Consider the following 24045-nt stretch of genomic DNA (forward strand, 5'->3'; position numbering starts at 1 on the left):
CTGGATTGGAAATCAGGTGATAACTACGCAGTTGTATGCTGCTCTCATTACCCTGAGACTTGGGAAGGGACTTAACTAGGACTCAAACTTTAAAGGAAGTCCATCATTTCCTTCTCAGACTTGAGCTTTAGTGACTCATACTAGCTGTTACTGACCTGTAAACCAAGCTACAAGTTGGTGTTCATAGTTTTATTTTAGATGACGCAAACACAACACGTTAAAACAGTTGATACTTGTTTAACAGAACAGATGTTAACTTTCACTTTTCTTTTCAAAACCAAAAGCTATGGTTGACGTGATATGAGCATGCATACACAAACAATCTTTGTATCACATGATTTCCTGGAATATCCTGTTTTTCTTCAAGTATCCATTAACCAGTTTTTACGCAATCCAATTGTTCTGTGCAATTTGATTAAGTGTTAACACACTATACAGGTTAGAACAGTAGGGAAAATCCAGCGCAAAAAAGACCACTGATTTGAAAAGAGTAAGTAAAACTTTGATCACCTTTGCAATTAACTTACACATAACCTACAATATATGAATAAAAGCGCTTCAAAAAAATCCCTTCTACCCCTTTCCTTTTACTTTCTTTTCCCAGCACTTCTCTCTTGCATGATCATTCATTCTATGTTCATATGGATATTTTCAAGGCACTATGGCTCTGAGCCTTATACTCATTGGTTGCTTGTAATGTTGTAATCTAGGAACTGAATCTTATTGCACTCATTGTAAGTTGCTCTAGATAAGAGCGAAACAGCTAAATAACTAAAATGTAAAATGTCAAAATGTGTTCAGTATATGGTTAAAAAATGAAGAATGATTTAAAAATCACCTGATCATTAGCATTGTAAACAACTATTTAATATTTTAAGGCAGTGTAAAATGTAAGGCATCTTATTTCTGGCAGCGCTCTGCATGCTCTATCACTTGAATGTAATCAAATATTCTGGGTAAGCCAGAGAGTCATGGAAGATGATGAACATGGAGGGATTGGCCGGGTTGTCCACGACGCTGTCGTACTGCTGAATGGAGGCGGAGCTCTTGGCCGGCGGCACGACCATGCCTGACTGGCCCCTGGTGAAATCCCCCGTCAGGACACGACAGAGGTACATGAACTTCTGCCCTTGGGCATCCGGCTTGGAGTAAGTGTCGCTGGAGGAGTAAGCAGCTCTGACAGCAAAGTATGTGCCGTTGCCATACGCAGCAGCTGAAAATGGGATATTAGCAGAGAGTTATTAAATTGATCTGTGGTATATGGAGAAAGGCATAAAGATTATCAGTAATGCCAGATTATATTCTGAAATTACCAAAATACAGGACCTGATGTAACCATCCCATGTGCTATTAAAATAGATGTGTGAGATCTGCTGGGACTCGATCTAGTCATCTAAATGCTTGCATGAGAATTACATATATTAATTTAAGGTTTTCAAGCAAGATTGAGGAAGTCTCAGTTTAAGCAATGTCCCAAATATTCAAGGTATACTTGTCACCATTCTTCCCAGCGTAACTCCTGTTGAAGCCGTGTTGGTTGATGTAGGCTACAGTGGTGTGGCAGGTGCCGTGGAAGAGACGCCTCTCGTTGTTCTGGTGACCGTTTCTCTTCTCCATATCCTGCTTCTTGATCTGGAGGCTCTTCCACAAGGTGGGGTTCTGGATCCTCTCAATCTTAGTGGGATAAAATATGTTTGTTCTTTTTGTCATTCTGTTACGGTTTAATGATTGTTATTACTTTAACCTCTCGTCGTGCAACACTGGTGTACAAAATGCACTTTAAATAAATTTGATTCAATTCGATTCATTTGTGTCAAAACTTGAGTATCTTGGTCTGCAAATTTGTGATCAATTTAATAATCTCAGCAAATGTTGCTTTGATGATGCTCCCAAGAAACATTCATCAATATAATGTGATAATTAAAACATTACACATTAACTACGGGGCACGTTACAGGTAGACTACCTTAGTAACCGTTCGTGGGCATGTGGCCTGGAACAGATTCAGGACTTCAATGTACTCTGCCGTTCCAGCCTGGATGGTGAGGGCCTGACACGCAGCGTCGGCTGGCATGGTATCCCAGTGCTGAGGCAGGGTTTCAGCCTGTTGAGCTGGAAGCATAATGGACAAAAAAGATTTAGTTTACCACATCAAAACAATTTAGATAGGTCCAAGTAAAGTATGCTAAATACTAATAATAATTTGTAAATACAATTTGACCCAAATCTGGTTTGAATGTACTTCTATTCTGGCCTCAAAGTGATATAATTAACTACTGCAACAGACTGCAGAGCTTCGAGAAAAGAAGTGAGAAGATTCTTTCAATAACAGGCTTCCATTGATCAGTGGACATGTAAAATACCATTCAGTTTGTCAATGCGTCTGATCTGTAGAGTAAGTCCCTGTCCATGGATATCTGTGGCAGGTCCACTTGGCATGGCGACCTTGTAGACTTGACCCTGGACATTGACTTCTACATGAAGGTGTTCCTTCTCCAATGCCTGCTCAAGGTGGAAGTTGGACATTGGGTCAAAGCTTTGGAACTGAAGCCCCTGCTGCTGGTACTGCCAGTCCGCCACCGTGCCAGCCAGTTCCACTGTCTTCTTCAAATCCTCCTCATCTCTGGCCCTCCTCAGCATCTTATGGATCTCATTGTTGGCTTCTAGCACGTCCTTGCTGAGTCCCATGATGGTGAGAGATGCTTTGAGCTTCTGACATTCGATTCTTATGCTCACACCCCTGGTCCTCTGGATGTCAACAATACGCTGGTGGTCCGCAGCAGTGAGGTTGAGGATGGTGTCGTCGGTGATGCAGTAACTGCTCAGCTCCTTGGATATCAGGTCACTGATCCACTTTTTGGCTAAGTCAACTCCAGCCTGCGAGGCACCGCAAATGTGGAAGCAAGCAGAGGCCACTTCCTCGCAGTCAATGACAAAATCATCCTTCTGTGGCTTGTCAGCAGTTACCCCAGTGAAGATTGCTGAAAGAATGAGATCCAAATGTCATAAAAAAACAGGCACGCCTCTGCCATACTTCATTACCCAAGACACGTGGGATAATATTGGTCATGGATTAAGCATGATGAATACCTGATTTTTTTCCCCCTTTACCTACATTTTATTTTGGAGCCGAGGTTTCCCCAGAATCCCACTTTATCCTTAGCGTCAGTGGCTGCTTTCGTTTGCAAACTGTTGTAGAAGTCCTTCAGCATGGGAGGTTGGAAGATGACTATCCGGATCGTCTTCAGAGTGTTGGGAGTGCTCAACACGTCGACCACTGCATCCAACATGGCATCCGCCACCTGGCCTGCCTGTACATTGCCTTGGCCTGAAATAGCACAACATAAATTACTGATTTTTGCTATGAGCAAAATAAGTCAACAGTAACAACAGTACCTGAATAACAGTAGATGAGTCTGTAAAAAACACTATGAAAAAGTTACAAACATATTCTACCCATGCTCACAGTCTCCCAATCAATGGGCCTCACGCATGAACATTTTCTTTGATTTCCCTTAAATGTCTGTTAAATTTGTTCAGTAGAAAGATACTTTAGGCAACTAAAATCTGAAAGATTTCTGTCTGAATCTGAACTGACCCTGAGGAATAGAGAACCTTTTGTGATTCCAAACCTGAATAAAACCCTAAATTTGTATTAAGGGTATTTTTGACCTTTGATGAATGCTTTAATCCAAAGTGCCTTACAATACCACAAGTGCACACAAACTTGTTTTCATACAATATACTCCAGGCCCTGCTGTTAAATCTCACCTGTACCAATGGCAGGAAAGGAGACAGATGTGTACGAGTTTTTCACACACATTTGGAGAGCATCCTTCACAGCCTTGTTGATTTTGTTGGGTTCTGACTGTCCGACTAGGTGAAGGATCTTCTTACACTTCAGGTTGCCCGGCTGGGTCATTATCATGCCTGGGTTCTGCTGGGCACCTTAAGGTGAGGACAGTGGATTTAATTTCCATGTTATAATGCTTTAAAACCATGGGAACCTCAAGTGTATGTGTGTGAAAACAACAATCACTGCCCCATAGATTCTAAAAGATAAAGTATGATGCAAAAACACAATTTGTAATAAATAAGCAACAAATATTTCAGCAAAACTGTAGTATTCCTGCTGAAGATGAAGGTAATGTCTGTTGTTAAATTCTATTCAGGTCACAGTTCCCTTCCTGATAATATTGTATTATTGTGGAATATAAAACTGGGTTAATAATTAACTCTGTATCCAGGTCATAATCAGTAGGATGATGGTTATGCTGTGCTCGTTCATGCTTGCTCAGGAGGACAACCAGTCAATCATTGAGCCAGCATTGTAATCAGCAGAGTACAGGGAGGAGAAATATGGTCTAATTTTAACAGGCTTCATTTCGTTTTCTGAGCCACTACAGTTTTGATGCTTTATCTGTTGCTTTAATAATAAAGAGGGAGTGAGTTTTGTGTATAATTTGTTGCTTTACTTTCACTATCCTTGCTTCACTATCCTTTAATCCTATATTAGGATGTATGGGCTTATCTCTTTATTGTATTCAAAACAGACCAAAAGAGTTAATCAATAAATTGAAAAGGAGTGATATGTTATACATTTTTACTTCTTAAACGTGTGATGTCAATGTACAAATAAAAAGGACGATGACATGGAAGACGGACACAACTGAATTTCTAGTTATATATTCTCTGTACACTGAAAAACGTGTCAAGTTAGGTTGCCATTTCATATAGTCTCATTATAGTTCTGCTGCCACCCGCCACACAGTAAGACTGGAACAAACAGCATTCCATGACTGGCATTCATCTCTTGATCTCACAGAGGAATGCAGCAATAAAACTAGTTCTATGTTCCAGTGAAAAAAAATTATTGTATTGTGAAACTACATCAGTGGCAAAGGTTCTCTCACTCCTCTATTATATATGATCATTCTAGGGACACAGAAATATAGTGATAGATAATGTTAAGTCGGTTATGGATGCTGTGGCTTTGACATTTTGGACTTATGTTGGCAATCTAGGAATTTAAGCTTATTCTATCAATTTTACTTATTCCCTCAGGATCAGAGCTTCAGCTAAAGGCTTAAAGGGTAGGTGTGATAGGTTTTTACCAAGGGTTTGGCATTCCGCTTGCACAGCCTGACCAGCTGCATTCAGAATGGCCTTGGATACTCCTGGAGGAGAGAAAGACAGAAAAAAAAAAAATAATAACAGCTGCATGTATTCATGTATAGTTTTAAAGCCTTTGTTTAGCCAAGGAAGTTTAGCTGAACACATTTGCTCTTTTGCAGGAATACCCTGCATTATACTCATACAGTAACATGAGCTCAAGCCAGAGAGCTGCCATCCCAACCAGTTTGCGCCATTAAGAATCGCTGCTGGTAATAGCTCCATCGGAGCAGTTTGGGGGTTAAGGGCCTTGCTCAAGAGCTCAACAGTTGTTATGAGAGAGGACACATTCACCTCCCTCACCAACATATTCAAAACTGGTCAGGAAATTCAAATCAGCCACCTTTCAATTGCATGCACACTGATCTGGGCTACCGCTGCAGTCGTTCAACTATGATGTTGAAAGTAGCTTAAGTCTGCTTTACATGTGCAATAGGTTGCCTTGATGTTACCTTTAATTAAAAATATTATCTACTACACAAACAGAAAGGAAAAGGAACTGGGAGCGAATTGAGTCAAAGTTGAGCTGATGTGTGATCTACCTGTATTAAGAGAGAAATCATTGTTGGAGGAGTTGACAATGACATCAGTCGTCTCCTTGGTTATGTCCCCTGTGACCACCTGCACAGCCACGCTTCCCATTTTGGTTTCATGCATTCCTGAGGTTGAGGTGACTTTAGAAAAAGTCACCTCAACACGGAAACAAATATCAAGAATAAACAGCAAATACACACTGAGCAAAAACACTTTTTGTAAAAAACACACAAGGCACTCAAACATAAAAAAAACAAACATTTGAAGGGTTTCATTCCAAAATTATATAGTCGTTTTTGTTACTCAATCAGTGCAAATTTCTAAAACACAGGTCATTACATTTGCAACAATGTTGCTAATTTGTGAATAAATCTCTTATGGTCATTATTAGCATCATTAATATCCCTTGGTGCATTTTACCTTCCTTTCAGTCATCATTTTTTAAAAGCAGGTTAAGATCAAACCAAATGTTTCCTACCTGTAGTCTGTGCTGTAGTTGTTGGCACTGGACCACCTGAGGTAGTAGAAAACCTTTTCTTAAACTCATCAGTGAAAACCTGGGGACAGAATGAGAGAGAACCTGTCACCAAAAACTCGCAGATATCACACCAACACAACACAGCACATAGAAAACACAGCCTGACAATGCTGCTGGTATCATGCAGGTTTCTACCAAACAGTTTTATTTATTGTGCCTCTGTTTGTTCATGATTATTATGTAGTAGAGTCTAGGTCTGATAAGTGCTGGGAGGTGCCCGCTTGATAATGCAAATGATATATCCATTCTCATCAAAGCAGCTTTCCACTAACATCTAAGCCAGTTTTCTTCATACATGTTTACCCTAGTTTAATAACACAAGGGATACTGCTTAATGAGTATTACTCTATTTGTATGAATATGAAAGCAGTGTCTTTTTTCATGCAAGCATCTACATGTGTTGATGTCACTAAGACATAGAATTAATAGTTTGTTGAAGTGTTTCACTTGCTAGTAGAAGATTAATTTCAAGTTCCCTAGGTTCCTAATGAAGTAAGTCATGTCTTTTACCTTTTGTTATTTAGGTTTTGCATATTGTTTGTTGGACTTCTTCATTCTAAGTGGGTTTAATCCTTTGTTGAGGATGTAACATTACTGTAGCAGGCATTGCTAAGTGTATGTTACCAGTACCACCAGTTAAGTTGTAGCAGTGAGCTATTATTGGTTGGTATTACTGATTTTTCATTGTTAAATTTTCATTTGCCAAGACGCTCACAGCTGGCAAGCATGAAACTAATGCAAAGCTAGTTAGTTTTCACTTTCGCTTCTTTACCTGGATGGTCTGTGCATCACTTGGGTGAAGGACGATAACTACTGTCTTCAGGTGCTTAGGTTGTCTCTTACTGCTGAACTTCAAGATTTTATCCAACACTGAAGAGGCTGCAAGGTCTTTGGGGAAGCCCAGGTTCCCCGTGCCAATGGCAGGGAAGGTTATGGAGGTCAGCCCACTGTCCTCAGCCTGGCCCAAGCAATTCTTAAAATGCCATCCAGTATCTGGAAGACATGTATTTTCTTTAATATCTAGTTAGCCTACAAAATATTGATCACTTATACTAATGTTGCAAGTATTTAGCAGTCCTTGCAACCAAGATATAAAAACAACTAGATGTTTGCGATGCTATAAATCTTATTACTGTAGAACATACAACAAAGCATGTACTTTCCATTCTATATTTCTGTGTTATTTTTCTTGACTTCTATAATGACCCCGCTACCTCAACTGACTATGGTTGAATGGCACTTGTCTTGAGAGTTACATTATCAGACGTCAATCCAAATATCTTCTGCAAGATGTGCAATAAAGGAAAAGAGAAAAAAGTTAAATAATTGGTATTTGCCATCAAATGATGAATTATAACTATAAATAAAAAATATGCAGTTTGTTCATTATAGTAAATGGTTGTTCTGTTTGCAACCAAAATGTGCTGCTGCTGTCTCTTACAGGTCTCCATTCTAAAACGATCCCTGATGTAAAACAGGATTAACCTGGCTTAAAATAAAATCAGATCAGACCAGATCAAAGGACTGAGTAAATACATAAATATCCCTCACAGGTTAACACTTTACCTTCTGAGCTGTGCCTTGTCCATTGTCCCAATGAGGCGCAACTGCATGAAAGATTTTTTTGCTCTTCAGCTTGCAGGCATCAGTAACGATGACATCGCCATGATTTCCTTTAGTTTGCTTTTCCTTCACCAACTCCTGAAGTTTGGGTCCGGCCACACCAAAGATGGCATTTGAAACTGCTCCTCTTGTCAGCACAAGATCTTCAGCCACAGTATTCACGATCACCTCAGTCTAAGAATGTGTTAACAGAATGTTTTCAGTTGCAAGTAATATATTTTACAAAATTTTTTCATATCATCGAATAGTCTTAAAAGTCCTATAAGACTACACTTATGACTATACTCAAAAGCCAGAGGATAGGGTCAATAGTCGATGATATACAATCTAATCTCTCTGTAGGAATATTACATTTTTAAACTAGCTGATTGCAGGCTCTTATTGTTAGATAATAGAAAATACGAATTACCGTGGCATCCTGGATATTCCCTTTCATCAGAGTGATACTCAAGCCCTCTTTGGTCAGCACTTGATCCGAGCTGCTCGGATTCTGAACATGTCGCACTTGCGGAGGCTGGCTGGGTCTGGTAGGCTGATTCTGTTGAGAATGACTAACGCCGTGGGTTCCAAAACTCCTTTTGACAGCTGCCTCCATAGCAGTAATAGTACTGTCGTCATTGCTCACCAAATGGATCCTCTTCAGGGTGTTGTCGCCATATTTGTCATCACAATGTCCCTTCAGCTGCTTTGACGATGGTGTCTGCACACAAGCTGAGAGGAAACCCCAAGTTTCTGCTGATGGCAGGCAGAGCCACAGAGGGGCAGCTATGCGTTTCAGCAAGCTCTAAGCTTCCTTTAACAGCTCTTCTCAGCTGCCCCACGGCCTTCTGGGGTTAGCTTGATCAAAACTGGGCCCCACCGCATGGATGATATTTTTGCAGCAAAGCCGTCCCCCTGCACCAGTCATGACACAGTCTCCAGGCTTGAGCTGTCCCTTCGAGTTAATTAGTTTGTCACATTCATCCTGCAACTGAGGGCCAGCAGCATTCAGAAGTGCCCCTGCAAGACCTCCGTTATGTTCAAGTCCTGATTAGAAGCCGTTGACAACTACACTCACTGGGTAACTGCACATATCAGCCTTGCAAACAGCTATTTCTACTCCATCAGGTGTCTCAAGCTGGTACATGGGTTTTGGTACTCGTCCAAGGGCCAGGCGTCCTGCCCACCACCAGTCTCATCAACCAATTGGACCAAGCAACCAGTGTCATTCATGACTGAGGAAACATACATCGCTTCTTTTTCCTGGAAGAACTTCTTTGCTCCAGGCTTGGAGACTTTTAAATCATTACAGAATACTGAAGAGATCAAGTCTTCAAACAAGGTCTTGCAGTCTGTAACATTGACTCTAGAACCACTTAAGTAGATGGCCTCTTTCCTGAAAGAACCTCCACTTTGTCTTTCACTTGGTCCCACCAAGCATTTCTGTTATGTTTCTCAATATATTTGACATTGATGTCGGGCTTGACCACAACAGTTTCTTCAACTTGAGCATTCTGCTGTAAGAAATCATCAAGTTCATTTCTAACTGTTCTAACGCTATCCTTGTAACCTGACACCACTACTTGCTGACTTGTCTGAAAATCAGGGGTTTGAATCAGAATTTTCCTGAATGAGTCATTGTGGCATCCTCCAACCGAGCAACCAGGTCCTGCCACTCTGACTTGTTCAGGACATCACTATCTTCAACAGCAATGGATTGAGAGATCAGCAGTGTGCTCAGTTGATCCTCAGCTTCGTCAGAGCTCTGTCTGAAACAGCAAGGAGCTGCACTCTCTCCCCACTTATCTCAAGTGCTGCATCTATTTTCTTAGATGTGAGGAGAGAGCTTGTCAGATCTTCTTGATCTTCATCCTTCAAAAACTCAAGCACAGAGTTATCTATTTCTAAAATCCGTCGTTTTAGTGCCGTGACTCCTTTATATACCCCTTTGCTTGCACCCAAAACCTCATTGTTTAAGCCAGTTAATGACAAATCCTGGCTCTCCTTTTGTATGCTATTTTTAGCTCTGGGTATTCATTTAACAGCTTGTCCTGAAGACCATCTTGACATAGGATGTAGAAAACGGATGGTGACAAATTGATCGTGTCTGTTATGCCACAATTTCTCCGCTGTACCTTTTGGCGATCCTGTTGAAGATTTCATTAACAGTCTGCTTCAGTCTGTTTACATCATCCTCAAAGCCAACCACTGACAAGACGCCATTGGCTTTATCTGCGACTACAGCCACAGCCTCATTCAACAGCGCCTCTCTGATCTTCTCTTCAGACTCTTTCCATGCCACCGACTCAGGCTGAAGCTGCAGGGATTTGAATTTTGACACGGCTTGTGCAAAGGCCATCTTTACTGTCTGTGTCCACTGTTGGGATGTCCTTGGCTTGACACTCTTTTGCTGCAGTAGAGATGGTAAGGGGCTTAAGCATACAGTAGACCGTTGGAGGTCTACCTTGCAAAAGTGTTTTGCCAGATCGCTATGAATGATCGCTGCAGCTTCATGCTTGTTTTAAGGTATCTCCATATAGCATCATCAATGCTCTCAGAGAAGGCAGCAGGGAGTTTGAGTGTGGGTCTGTCTTGCCATAGAGGGCCGTTCCCAAAGATTCATAAAAAGGAAAAACTCTGATCGGTTTCTGTTCGATGGCAAGCTTCTTCTTGATGATTCTGTCAACAGCTAGTCGGGAAAGCAAATACATCTTTTTAATATCTTAAATATTACATAGGATTATCGTCTAGAATTCATATGAAAGTGTTAATTGTTCCTTGTTCATTCAAATGGTGAATATATTTTTAAATGAAAAACTCCATATTTATCATACTATCATATATTGATTAAAAAAAGCATAACTGCACTACCATTATGGTCTTTAAAGGGATGATGGCAGACTGTTCCTCTTCATTACGCGTGACATCTTCCACATCCTCTTCCACATTCTCAAAATATAGGTAGAGGTGATCAGTGCTAACATCTGTATGTCTTCAGCTCTAACTTGGCTGTGACTTCAAGAGGTTGGACCGATAATTTCTTACTCTTGAACATCCGGTTGCTGGGGCAGCTTGTAAGGAAATCGGTGTTCTCTGTCAGGTAGGGATAGAAATTAAGCAGTCAGACATTATAACTTCCACACCCTGTACAGCCCGTTGTGTTTTCATTATTCAGTTTTTTGAGGAAGACATACTGTTTAGTACTTTTTACTCATTACAAATAATCATTCATCACTTTTCACTGTGATTTGAATTTTTTTGGCTTTGGTATACTTTTGAGTTTAACATTCCTTAACTTAGCGCTGGGCAATAATTCAATATTATAATTTATCACGGTTCAGTAGAATATATTGTGATGATATGACAATATTCTGATATAGTGATACACAATTATGTTGTCAAATTGATAACAAGCATTTTATTTAAACTGATTCAAAGTGCTATTGAAAATTTTAGTTTTGTTTGACATCACACTTAACATTACAAGCAGTTCAATGCGATGAACATTAATTTAACGTGATTTTTGCACACATAATCCATACTTTGATATATATCGATATCAGAAAAATCCTTATGATTATTGTGGTATTGATTTCAACCATACTGCCCAGCTATTGCCCACCTACAATGAATATTTGAGTTGATAATGCCTTGATGATTATAGTGCATGCGCACACACACACACACACACACACACACAGGCCACTAAATGACTACCTTTTCCACTCTGGGAAAGTCACCACAGCAGAGGAGATGTCAGGCAGGACCTCCAAACTGAACTTTTTGGAGGTAGTTGGAGAGTCTGGATCCTTTAAAATGTTCTCCACCAGCATCTCCAGAAACTCGCGGTTCATGCTCTGTGGAATATTGCCTAAAACAGCTGAGGTGGAGCATGGCTCGTCATCTGCCATCTCATCATCTCTGCTTTCCGTCTCCGTCTGAACTACAGCTGCGGCGTGCCTCCGTCTCCACCTGTTCCTTTGTTGTTTGCAGCATCGTCAGCTGGTAATGAGACATGATGCTAAGTGACTCAACACAAAATTCTTCATGAAGTGAGCTAACCCGACAAGTTGATAAATAACAATTAACACAAAAAAGATATGTATGAATGGATCTCACTATGTGGATAGTTTAATAGACATGCTTAAACTTTTCAACACATTACTACTGACCAACCACTTGCTTTTTGGGGACTATCTCTTTGCTTGGTGCCAAATCAGCATCTGCCTTCCGTTTTAGCTGGTGGCTTGTGATGGGTGTCCCTTTGGTCATTACTGCCTGATGAACTGTACGGCTGATTATCTACTACTAAAAACACACAAATGATAGAAAATCAATCCAAAATACATACACTACCAGTCAAAAGTTTGGACACAAACATTTTTCTTTATATTTTACTATTTTTCATATTTTAGAATAATAATAATACATAACTATTGAAATAACACAAATGGACTATGCAGTGACCAAAAAATCAAAACTATCTTTTATTTTAGACTATTTAAATTAGTCACGGCAAAGGGCGGCTTCACCATTTAGATTTGACTAAAAAACAAATTTCAAACATTTAACATAAGCCTTTAGATCAAAATGGCTTTAAGATAATGAAAAAACATAGTACATTCAGTCAGGTGTGTACAAACATTTGACTGGTAGTGTATGTTTATTTGTTACACTGTAACTCTCTCAGCAGAAGGCCCCGGCATTAACACTTTGAGTGTTTCCAGAGCCTCAAGAGAGGAGAATTTCTTTTAACTTTCATCAACAGAAAGTCACGTTTAAAGTAACTAACCTTGTGTCTGGGGCGCAATAGGGGAGGATTTTATTATTGTGGTAGGCACAACGTGGTCTTAGTCAAATAGTGGACAATAACAAAACCTAACTGCCTTGAAAAGAATTACTGTAATGTGCAAAAATGTTGTTGTTTGGGTTCTTCAATTCTATTTGCTCAATAAATTCTATCTGGTTTTCAATCCCTTCGTACTTTCAGTCTAATCTGAGTTTTTGAAGGATGGACGATCACAGAAAGTGTTTGGACAGTCACAGGACTTGGTCTACTCCATTCTATACTGAACTGTATCTAGGTAAATGGGAAAATAACTTCCATGCCAAAACAAGCTCTCTGCCAAGAATGTATGCATGCACACAATCAATGGATAATTATTAGTGGACTATACCAACAGCAAATAAAAATAAATATTGGCTTTATCATCTTATAAATACAGTATTCTATAGAAAAGGCATACAATTCATATCAGTTAATATGTATATTAATAGTTTACATCAGTATAATATATATATATATATGTAAATGGTAAAATAAAATAATGATAATAATAATAATAATAAAAATAAAAATAAAAATAAAATAATAATATGTATACTGTATATATTGTTTGTTTGCACTGTTGCACTGTAAGCCTTGTTCTAATTTTAATGATCATCCTATTTGTATTGCTCCCTGTGTTCCTTTTACCATTTGTATTCTGGTTTGACTCCTTTTAATGTTATTTATCATTTATTTAACCAGGGTAGTCACACTGAGATTTGCATCTATTTTTCAAGTGGGCCCTGGCCAAGAAAGGCGGCATACAGAGAGTTTAAAACAATCAAGAAGAAAAACACAAAAACCAATGGTAAAAAAAAAATACAAATAAAAGATAAATGAACACATTAGAAAATAAAGATGCAATAATAAACCTCAATACATGTTAAAAGCATGAGCACTCCATGGTAAGCAGGTCTCCAATCTGTTCTTTAACTTGATCAGTTCCAATAAGAGAGTTTAACTTAAGATCTTTTTGTTTTAATTGATTCCAAGAAAATGGAGCAGCATAGCTGAAGGCATGTTTTCCAACTTCAGTTGTTATATTGGGAACATGATATGAAAATACAGTTTTGTGATCTTAAATTGTAATGTCCACCTCTTGCTCGGGTCAGAGCGCTTATGTAAGGCTGCAGCTGCCCCAGAATGGCTTTATACACAAACAGATACCAGTGTTATTTCCTTCTTATAGCCAGGGATGGCTGGCCTGACAATTATTATTATTAATGTACATTAGTAATATATATTAAGATATATAGACAGTATATTATATATTATTATTAATATACAACTCACAATGATGTGTAAGGGGAGTGCTGTTTGTAACAAACTGCAATACAGTACATTTAATTGATGATTTTTTACCTATGTATTTGCACTGAAGTGCCTTTTAGCTTGTACTGTAGTAGCAGTAGTACTGTACCTGAATTTTGTATGCACTTTTATATATTTTATGAATATTTTTTGTCACTTTGTGACTTCTTGTCTGAGAAGTGCTATATATATAGTGCTATAAATAAAGTTTCATTTTAATGTGTTTAGTGGTGATGTTGTAATTCAATGTGTAAAAGAAACAGGAAACAGATTTTTATTATCATTTGATTTGGTTTGTAGCTAGCGCAAATATGCCTCATCACATACAGGCTAAGAACCTTACAGATAACTCTGATGACATGACAAGCTGTGTGTGTGTGTGTGTGTGTGTGTGTGTTTAGAGACAGTCAGAAGTCAGAAAAACATGACATTGCACATAAATGTAGGATTAGAGGCAATATTCAAATTTTAGCATTTCATACAAACAAAAAGCATAACTACTGAATACAGGACTTTCTATCAATACTTACAGGTCTTGAGGTTTTCAGATGAAGGTTCCTACATAGAATGAGAAAACTTAATTTAACATGGAGTAGTGAAGCCTTACATAAAGCCCTAAATGTTAATTGGTTTTCAAGGGGGTCGTAATAGAGAATAAAACAAGCAGTAACCAAATTTGTCACATGACTATAAATCCCTTATGCAGTTAGACTTTGGAGTGTGACATACTGTATGCAATGAAATATTTCACTTCATTGCATACAGTATGTCAGTTTGGGCCTCTCATGCGATGCGATGTGATGACACTATCCACTCCTCATTTTTCCATCTCCAAATTTTACACATTTGCCATTTTGACAAAGCTTTACATAAACAGCAGGGATTATGAATACTGAATCTCCCTTATCCTTGCAGCTAAGAGAACTAAGAGAACAAGAGAAGAGTCTGTATTAGACAAGGCCTCAAGGTTTATGACCACTCACATGACTAGTAAGATGTCCATAATTTCAAAATGCTTAGAGCAAGGGTTCCTAACTTGGGGTCCGGGGACCCCCAGGAGTCCTTGAGGGGGTTTCAGAGGGTCTCCAGCAAAATGAGGAATAGTTTCTTTTTCACTGTTATCTCATTTGAATAGGACAGTGAGAGATTGGTATAGGAAGGACTGTTGCAAAGAGAGCTTTCACTCTCCCTACTGTTATTTCCCCATATACAGCAGTAAAAGTTAAGTCCAGTTCTGTAGCAAATTATACCAAACAACAAAAACCTTCAGATGAGGTCCCGCAGACAAAATCTTATCGAACTGGGGACAGCAGCCTAAATTACTTGGGGTGCTTTGACGTGATAATGATGGGAAACCTCTGATCACAGTTGCCAATATGCTGTGCTGTGTATCACTGATGGCATATTGTATGGACATTTTGTTTTATACCCACTTACCTGCTTTGGTGATTTCTCATCATTAGGTAAGCGAACAGTTATCTTCAACACCCCTTTATCCAAATTGATCTCATGCCCTTCTTTCCCCAAAACTCTTTGCCGGTCTGTTAGAAAGACAAGTAAACCATTTTCGGCAAATTAAGTCAAATAGTTCTTAAAGAGCAAATATAAGGAAGTAAAAGTCGTCATCTGTCGGGCCAGACTCACCCTCCTCTGTTCGGAAGTACAGCACCGCCGTCCCGCTGCGATCCTCATGCTCAACTCGACAGTCGCCGCCGTTTGATTTCTTACTTTGAAAATATTTCACTAACTTGTTTTTCAGTTTTGGGACATTGTTTTCACCGAGCTCGACGAGCAAGGCATGAGGATACGCGTCGTCCATCGCTGCTCGCCCGAGTCGCCTCGCCTCGCTGCGTGAGACGAGTCTGTCAGTGTTAGTTTCACTTTTGTTTCTCGTGAAATGACGCTGTAACTTTCACAAAGCCAGTTTGATTTCCTGTCTGAGAGCGGCGAGGTACTTTCTAATTTTCAAGCCAAATAGTGTTAACGCAGGCTGTTCGGTGACTGTTGAAGGTAGGGCAAAGTTATTAAAAGGTTTACTACTTAAAAGCTGGAAACTTGGCGAATCTCCTTGGGGGGGGGGGCGTATACTCCATCTTTCTCCTTTCACTTTCGGGCTGACCAAGGTGCTTTCCAGACGGTTGGTGGGTGAGTACAGAACAGTCTCGTTGTTTTGGTGCAAATTACTTTATATTTCTTCAAAATGTATGGTATGCCTGGCTGAAGATCGGCGTTGAAATATAATACACGGTTAACATTGTGTTCTTAATGTAGTACAAAGTACTTTAATCGCACTAACGCTGCACAACCACCATTTGTTTTCCTTGTCACTCCATCATGCGTCAGCAGCTCTCCCTAATGTCACCCGTTGTTGTAGAAACCAAGTGCAAATACAGAGAAAAAAGTTGCGTGACCTGTTTTTATTCTAAGTTATCTATAATTTGGCCAAGATATGGGAATGGACAACCAAATTAAAATTTAGCTTCACAACAGTGAAACAAATGCATTTGGGCCTAACTCCCCTGCTTGTTAGTGAATAAGGCTTTTTGAGGCTTCTGTTAGTGAGATTACCTGGCTCGTTGGATGTTGTCTAGGTCTCCCTCTACTGGACTAAATGGAGAATTGCACTAATTTGGTACATTTTGTGGACACTAATGCAGCCAGATAAGTAATTATGAACATGAACAACTCTCTCCCTAATGAAGAAACCGCACAAAACAACGGGATACTGCAAGATATTCACAGTGGCTTTTCAGCTCGCCACACGTTTTTTCTCCCCCCCCTTTCAAACTAGGCCAATGAAATTCCTCCTAGTGTCTCACTGCCCCCACATGGTCAAGACTGGGAATGTCTGTCATAAAGAATGAATTGGGAAAGCAGGTAAAGGTGACCGTGGGGGATAAAGGAGCATCATCTGATCGTCAGACCTGAAAACACTGCCGTAGAATAAAATGAATTTGTGTATAAAATCTTAAACACAGTGTGTGGGTCCTGGAAACCATTCTGTAGTTAATAATTGTCTTTTGGCTCCAGGTGCTCATGCTGAAATAAATCCCAGGTTCAAGTCTCAGTTCTCTGGTTTCTATTGTTTTGGAGAGAGAAGTTTATGGTCACAGTTATTCAGCTGTCATAGATCATAAGAAAAACATGAATTGTTAAGTCAGAGGTATTTCCTTTGATAAATGAATACTGTACTGCTGCCACAATAACCTCACTTAAAGTTGGGATTTCTAAGCCAAGCTACCAATTTAGTTTATTTCGGTTGTTATTAGATATAGAACTTAATTTCCTTAAGAGACAAACGGTATCATCACTCACTATGTTTTCATGTACATAAAAATCTAATTATTTCCCTTATTTTGATTATAAAAATCATTCAGTTAAGCCACTGACATGCTTTGTAGAAAAGTGTGCAATTATTGATTGAACACATTGTGGGGTGCCTCCTTCACTATTGGCACCAAGAGATGTCAATCATTTCCCTCCTCATTATTACATATTGAGATCAAAATTGTAGTGTGCATTTAAACATAGTTGCTGATCATTCATTTGTATGCGTTGTCTCAATCCAGTTTGAAACATATCAGGCAATGGCATGATGTTTGAAGCTTCATCTGTTACAAAGTAGATAAAAAGCTTTCATTTGTTACAAAGCAGATAAGTGTAATAAAGTCAAAATATGTCAGGGTCAAGCACCCAATGTAACGTCCCAACAGTGTTTCCTCTGCATTCATTTAACAGTGTTACACCACTACAGCAAGAAAATGACCACCGCTGCCTGAAAAACTGTTGGATAACATAAATAAATACATCAGTAATCATAATCATAATCAAATATGACATCCCAACATTGGAGTCACTGTGTAGGCTTGCATATTGATGATGCATTTACTGACACACAAACTCTCTCCCTAGATCGATATTGGGTTGTCTGTGGGAGTCATGGCCAGCAAATTAGATGTTCCTCTTCAGGGGCCCTCATTTAACATTGTGAGACAGTGTGGACCTGCTCTGAAAGATGTCCTTCAAAGCAAATTTGGGTGTTCGGTCGAAATCCATGATGTGGATTTTGACAGAGATCCAAGCTCAGGTCAGTGGAGTAGGCCAACTGTTGTCCCAAAAATGAGGTATTCTGCTCAGCTGCAGAACGGCGTGAAGGTGTCTGTGTGGAAGGCTGATCTCACCAATTTCACAGTGGATGCTGTTGTTAATGCTGCTAATGATCAGCTTGAGCATTACGGCGGCCTTGCGCAGGCACTGTCCGATGCTGGTGGCCCAGAGATCCAGAGAGAAAGTAAACAATACATCAAGAAGCATGGTGCTTTGAAAACAGGAGAAGCAGCTGTCACAAATGCTGGGAAGCTACCATGCAAGAAGATAATTCATGCTGTGGGCCCAAGAGTACCAACCCTACCAACTGCGGCCATTGTTGCCCAGGCTGAACCACGGCTCACAGAAGCAGTGTGGAACATCCTTGCCTTAGTTGAGAAACACAATCTGCAGTCTGTTGCCATTCCTGCTTTGAGCTCCGGACTGTTCAACTTCCCCCTCCCGCGATGTGCGGACATCATAGTGACAACCCTGAAAAAATACTATGACCAGAAAAAATCAGGACGTCTTCCCAGCGAGATCTTCCTGGTGAACCATGATGACCCCTCTGTCTCGGAAATGGAGAGAGCCTGCCGTAGGATACTAGCAAACACACACATGTCATACAGCCAGGCAGCAGGGAGCCAAGGGAAAGGTGCTGCCAAAACCCCAGAAACCGTTGTCCAGATTGGGAAAGTCAGTCTGACACTGGCGAAGGGTAGAATTGAAGAACAGCAGGTAAGAATATTTAATGTTTATTCATTATTTGTTAATTTCTTATTTACTTACTTGTTAACTGTCCCTGCCTGCCCCTGCATGCTGACCTCTGGTGAAATACGGACTTGAATGTGTGTCTCAGAAGGATATACAAATTCCTAATTATCCTGTGTGTAATATGGTGCCTGACTTCTCCAAATTCATGTAAAAATTCCAGTGGCTATATATTTATTCTTAAAGGCTGTTTGCCCTTCATCCCCTGCCTGCTGTACAAAATCAATCCAGTTGGTGATGTTATCACCCAAGCCAAGCCCAAAATCCAGGAAAAACTTTATAAAGTAGATGGCGCTTCTCACAAACTGTATTTTTGCTTTTTCATAAACCATCTGTGTTTTTGTCTCCTTTCAGACGGATGTCATCGTGAACACCACATCACAAGACTTCAAGTTGTCAGGTGGTGAAATCTCCAGCGCTTTATTAAAGAAAGCTGGCTACAAAATGCAAAGTGAAATGGATCAACATAACAAATATCATCTCACTGGTCAAGCACACATCATTCCCTCAAAACCATATGATCTAAAGTGTAAACAGGTGTATCACACTGTATGTCCTCAAGTAGGGGACAAAGAAGCGCAAAAGGTACAGTATGAGTTAAGTATTCCTTCAATGTTGAGGGGCATTTAAAAAAATGCAGATAGCTGTAACAGTAAAGTAAAAAACTGAAAGACATTTGTCACATCTCAATAATTTTCACAGGGTTTTACTGTTAAAGTTAATATGTTTGAATTTGTCTTGTTAGTGATGTCACCCAGAGAACACTTATACCATGTAGTGCTAAATACAGCTTACTGTAAAGATGAAAATGAAAAAAAATCGCATTATATACTTGTTTAATGTGATGATGTACCATAATTAGAGTTTTTCAGAAATTCAGATCAAAACAAAGCATTACAACCAAATATCAAATGAACTATCTATCTATCATCTATCTATCTGTTCATTCATTCATTTCAGATTCTTTCCACCATAATATACAACTGCTTAACGATGGCAGCCACAGCTCACCACAGGTCAATCGCCTTTCCAGCCATCGGCACTGGCAACCTTAAATTCAATAAAAGTGTCGCTGCCCAGATCATGACACGTGCAGCAGCTGACTTCGCCCAGAAAGCCTCAGACAAGATGGACATCCACTTTGTCATCTATCCTCCTGACAACGTCACATTCAAGGTCATGTCGCAAAAATGCCACGAGTCATGTTACTGAACTCATGTTGCTGTACTGTCAATATCGGCCTACAGTCTGAGGCAAAAGTAGAAGTGCCTTTACTGGAGTAATAATAGAAATAATAATCAACTTTATGTGTATAGCAGTACAAATTGTTTTATATAAAATTAAACAACAATAAATAAGAGGTAATAAGCTAAACAATAAAAATCCCAGAAAAGTAAGATTAGAGGAATAAAACACAAATACAATCAGAATCTGTAAAATATGTGTTTTAATGAGTGATTTAACCAATGTCTTCATTATGTATCAACTGATAATGGCATTTATTCATTGCAAATTGTCTCATACAAAAAAATAATATTAATGACCCTCTCTTTCTAGGCTTTTGAGGATCAAATGAGATTTCTCCAGGGTATGGCATCTCATCTTGGCCCCTCACATGATAACAACATAATATTGGAATTAACATTTAATATACATAGCACTAATACCCGAGAACGCGTTCTTTACTGTGATGGTGATGGAGTGCCACGCAGCATTGGAAGTACTGAAGCACCCACAGTCACAGTAAAGAACGTCCTTCAAGGCATTATGGCTTTTATACAGTTGTTTACCAATGCATGTATACTGACTGAAAAGTTTTTGGTTTGTTTGACCAATCCCGGTGCTTGGCTGAAACTACTGAAACTAATTTTGATAATTATCCTAAATTGCAGTAATGATTGTTGTCTTTTTAATGTCTTCTCTATCAGGATTTGAGCAGAATGACGAGTTTCGTGGCAGCAGGACTCCCAGTCCACAGATCAGTCTGAGCAGCCCTTCTGAAGAAATGATACGCGAGGCTGAACGATGGCTCACTGCCCTCTTGAATTCTTCATCTGGCATCGTCACTGTCCGCAACAACTTCATCCAGTACTTTGGCGAGCAGGAATTTCAGCAGCTGTCCCGTCAAACTAAAAGGGGTGTTGTCATTGAGGAGTTTTTTCAGAAAGGTTGTGCAGGCATAATAGTGAAAGGGGAATCAGTTGTAGATGTGGCAGTTGTCGGGGTGCGGGTGGAGGCCATACTCTGCAACGTCCAGAAGGAGTTTGTCAGAGAGGAAGAGAAGACCATGACCATGTCAGCTAGGAGTGTGTCCTATGAAAGGAAGCCAGTTGACTACTCCAGTTCTGAATTCTCAGACAAAGACCACATCTTCAAGAGTCACAAGCTGCAAGTAATCCGGGTAGGTGAAAGTGCAACAAAAAAACATTTTAGGCCCAAGTCTTAACTGCAGGTATGACTGTATGATAAGTAATCCGTTTATCCTCTGATACACAAATAGAGCTATTATTCCGAAAGTAGATATCCACATTTGAAAAAAGTGTCACCTACTAAAACTAAAATGATATATAGCACAAATAAAAACATAATGGTACTCTTTAAACATGGTAGATCAATTTTAAGTCCTTGTTTTTTTTTTTTTTTTAAGAAAATGGATGTATAGTATTTTAGAACATAACTCTTCATAAGGTTTCAAATATTAGAACTAATTGAACAATGCTCAACAACTGAACAGTTTCAAGGTGGACGCATTACTTCCAAGATAAGATAGAGGAAATTGCAGTTTTCCTAGGTCTGGTATCACACCACTGCTTGACCCTTGTTTTTCATTGTTTTTGCATCTGTGATGTGTTGTAGGTGGACAAAGTGGAGAACCGAACTCTGAAGGAGGTCTTTGAGCTCAAGAGAAAACAGCTAGGTTCATCTGTTCCTTCTCAGAAAATGTATCAACGCATACCTGCACAGTTCTGCGACATGGTCAGCCATGTTGGATTCCAGAGGGAGTATGCACCACCTGATGGTATGTTAATGAATGCTGCTGAATATAATATTTGATTACGATAACGTTATTACATAAAGTTTTGGCAAATTTAATTTTCACAGGGTCTTTTTAATTAGAATTAGTCTTTTGTCAGGTAGTAATAAAATTTTAGGAATTTGATTAAACCCTGGGTGGAAATTGGGAGCGTAATAAGATATTGGCAACACCCAAATTTGCTTTGAAGGACATCTTTCAGAGCAGGTCCACACTGTCTCACTATCTAAATGAGGCCCCATGAAGAGGAACATCTAATTTGCTAGCCATGACTCCCACAGACAACCCAATATCGATCTAGGGAGAGAGTTTGTGTGTCAGTAAATGCATCATCAATATGCAAGCCTACACAGTGACTCCAATGTTGGGATGTCATATTTGATTATGATTATGATTACTGATGTATTTTTTTATGTTATCCAACAGTTTTTCAGGCAGCGGTGGGCACATTAAAAAAGAAAAAGAGATAACATAAAAGATACAGTACAGTTATTTTTCTTGTGCATTTTCCTCTACACACAGACCCAAAGTATGGAGAGGGCATCTATTTCACTGACAGCGTGACTAAGGCCATGGAGGTGTGGAAGGACCTGGCAGAGGAGGAGTATCTGTACTTTGTGGAGGCAGAGGTGCTGACAGGGAAATTCGTCCCCGGTCAGCCAGACCTTATCGTGCCACCTGCTGTGGGCGACGACCCAGTCGATCTGTACGACAGTGTAAGAGGAGGAACTGATATCTCTGTCATATTCAGTGGTTACCAAGCTCTGCCCAAGTACACTATCATCTGCAAAAAGCCCTCTTACCACTGGGGCGCCACCACCAGCACGAGAGCACCAATAAAATAACAGTATAATTTAGACTTATATCCCTCGAAAACATGAATAAGTATATTCCAAATGTTTGGAATTAATGCTTCTATTATATCTGAAGAACAGCTTTTTTAGCACTGCAAAAACCATAACTGGGACCGAATCAGAATCAGATATGGAACCAAAACTTAAATTACCCCCCAAGCACCACTTCTGCATAAAATTACAGAGGAGACATTTTTGTCGGTAAAGAAATTAAATGAGTTGATGCAATTTTGTATTATCTTGAAGTGAACAACTCTCATTATTTTGAACTGATTTTGTTTTTTACTTTTTGGCTGATTGTGTACTTAAGATGGTGGTGGCAAGGCAGGGCATTGTGATTTGTATATTGAGCAAAGATACAAATTGAAAGACAGTAAGTTTAACATTTGCTAATGGAAACAACATTGTGTTTTATACAAATAGATGCACGTCTGAGTGATTTGTTTTAGTGGCGCCAAATGATATATCGCCACTCTCCGGTGAAAATCTCCAAAATGTAAACTTTTCAGGAAGTAAGAAAAACAACCTTGTTATTAGTTACAGAGATGAATTTTTGAGTTCACCAATGGGGTTTTAAAGGGTTTTCTCAACCAATAATGGACCATGTGAAGGTTCAATTAAAGTGAAAAAAAAAAGAAATCACCAAATTTGGAGTTAGTTCGTTTTCACATGACAAAAGCGATATGTACATTTTCTCCACAAGTGCCCTCAGATAACAGCAATAAATGTAACCAATTTTTGTATATTGAAATGACAAAACTGACTTGGTCTTGTTTAGAGAAAGACCACATGATATAATCCTTATTACAACAGATACGAGGCTTTGGCAAAAGGGTGGGACATCCTGCATAACCACTGTAATACAAATGCGTTATTGTAACCTCATTGTAAACTGTTTCTGATACACTGACGATGATTGTCAAACTTTGTGTAACAAAATGGAGACTGTGACTACAGTGGGATGGAGCATGTAAAGGCAGAAATCAAAATTAAAATGTGGGTATAGTTTGAACAATTGTATTGTTTTCCTCTCTGTTTGAAGAATGTAGATGAACCGATTTACCATGGAAGAATAGTTTAATGGAATGGTTCACTCCATAGAAGTGCAGCAACAATCTGCTAACTGCACCATCCTCATGACGTCAACTAGAGCTGTGACAATATCACACTTTTACCCTGCAACACCAAATCGAGCATACAGATAAATGGTGTGATACAGCACCAAATAATACTGAAAACTGCTCACTGACATTTAAGTAGTTGATACAGCACAAGCTACAGTCATACACAGGCTATGAGTTGCTTCCAAATATTT

At 39.4% G+C, this 24045-nt stretch overlaps 3 protein-coding genes across 4 annotated transcripts; 1 reads left to right on the forward strand and 2 right to left on the reverse strand.

Annotated features, from left to right (window-relative positions):
* Nucleotides 1-180: 180 nt before the first annotated feature.
* parp14rs1 (poly(ADP-ribose) polymerase family member 14-related sequence 1) lies at nucleotides 181-11757 on the reverse strand. The gene is given in 28 exon segments (XM_071544426.1): nucleotides 181-1213; nucleotides 1500-1674; nucleotides 1967-2106; nucleotides 2367-2981; nucleotides 3116-3328; nucleotides 3772-3948; nucleotides 5115-5177; nucleotides 5715-5862; nucleotides 6171-6263; nucleotides 7017-7237; nucleotides 7686-7689; nucleotides 7811-8041; nucleotides 8277-8549; nucleotides 8551-8702; nucleotides 8705-9020; nucleotides 9023-9252; nucleotides 9255-9435; nucleotides 9438-9601; nucleotides 9604-9840; nucleotides 9843-9989; nucleotides 9992-10369; nucleotides 10372-10440; nucleotides 10443-10535; nucleotides 10718-10735; nucleotides 10738-10835; nucleotides 10837-10939; nucleotides 11564-11576; nucleotides 11578-11757. Coding segments are annotated over 28 exon segments (5016 nt in total). The 3' UTR covers nucleotides 181-929.
* LOC139665422 (E3 ubiquitin-protein ligase DTX3L-like) lies at nucleotides 11734-15833 on the reverse strand. Of its 2 annotated transcripts, XM_071544429.1 has the most exons (5): nucleotides 15630-15833; nucleotides 15423-15526; nucleotides 14516-14543; nucleotides 12019-12154; nucleotides 11734-11848 (listed from the first exon to the last, which is right to left on the reverse strand). In XM_071544429.1, the coding sequence occupies exons 1-4, from the start codon at nucleotides 15802-15804 to the stop codon at nucleotides 12063-12065; spliced, it is 399 nt and encodes a 132-aa protein (XP_071400530.1). In that variant the 5' UTR covers nucleotides 15805-15833; the 3' UTR covers nucleotides 11734-11848; nucleotides 12019-12062. The 2 variants fall into 2 exon arrangements, with proteins under 2 accessions (XP_071400530.1, XP_071400531.1); XM_071544430.1 differs by lacking the exon at nucleotides 12019-12154 and having other exon boundaries at nucleotides 11742-11848.
* A 166-nt stretch (nucleotides 15834-15999) lies between these two features.
* Nucleotides 16000-23728, forward strand: parp9 (poly(ADP-ribose) polymerase family member 9). Its single transcript, XM_071544428.1, has 8 exons — nucleotides 16000-16130; nucleotides 17898-18809; nucleotides 19197-19427; nucleotides 19803-20018; nucleotides 20400-20430; nucleotides 20771-21243; nucleotides 21699-21861; nucleotides 22399-23728. Exons 2-8 carry the CDS (start codon nucleotides 17925-17927, stop codon nucleotides 22719-22721), a joined length of 2322 nt encoding a protein of 773 aa, XP_071400529.1. The 5' UTR covers nucleotides 16000-16130; nucleotides 17898-17924; the 3' UTR covers nucleotides 22722-23728.
* The last annotated feature ends 317 nt before the right edge of the window (nucleotides 23729-24045 follow it).

The sequence above is a fragment of the Centroberyx affinis genome, unplaced genomic scaffold, assembly GCF_046629955.1.
Source record: "Centroberyx affinis isolate AG114_WGS23_722 - 3 ecotype Tasmania unplaced genomic scaffold, CSIRO-AGI_Caff_v1 ptg004576l_1, whole genome shotgun sequence".
In the NCBI taxonomy this organism is placed as follows: domain Eukaryota; kingdom Metazoa; phylum Chordata; class Actinopteri; order Beryciformes; family Berycidae; genus Centroberyx; species Centroberyx affinis.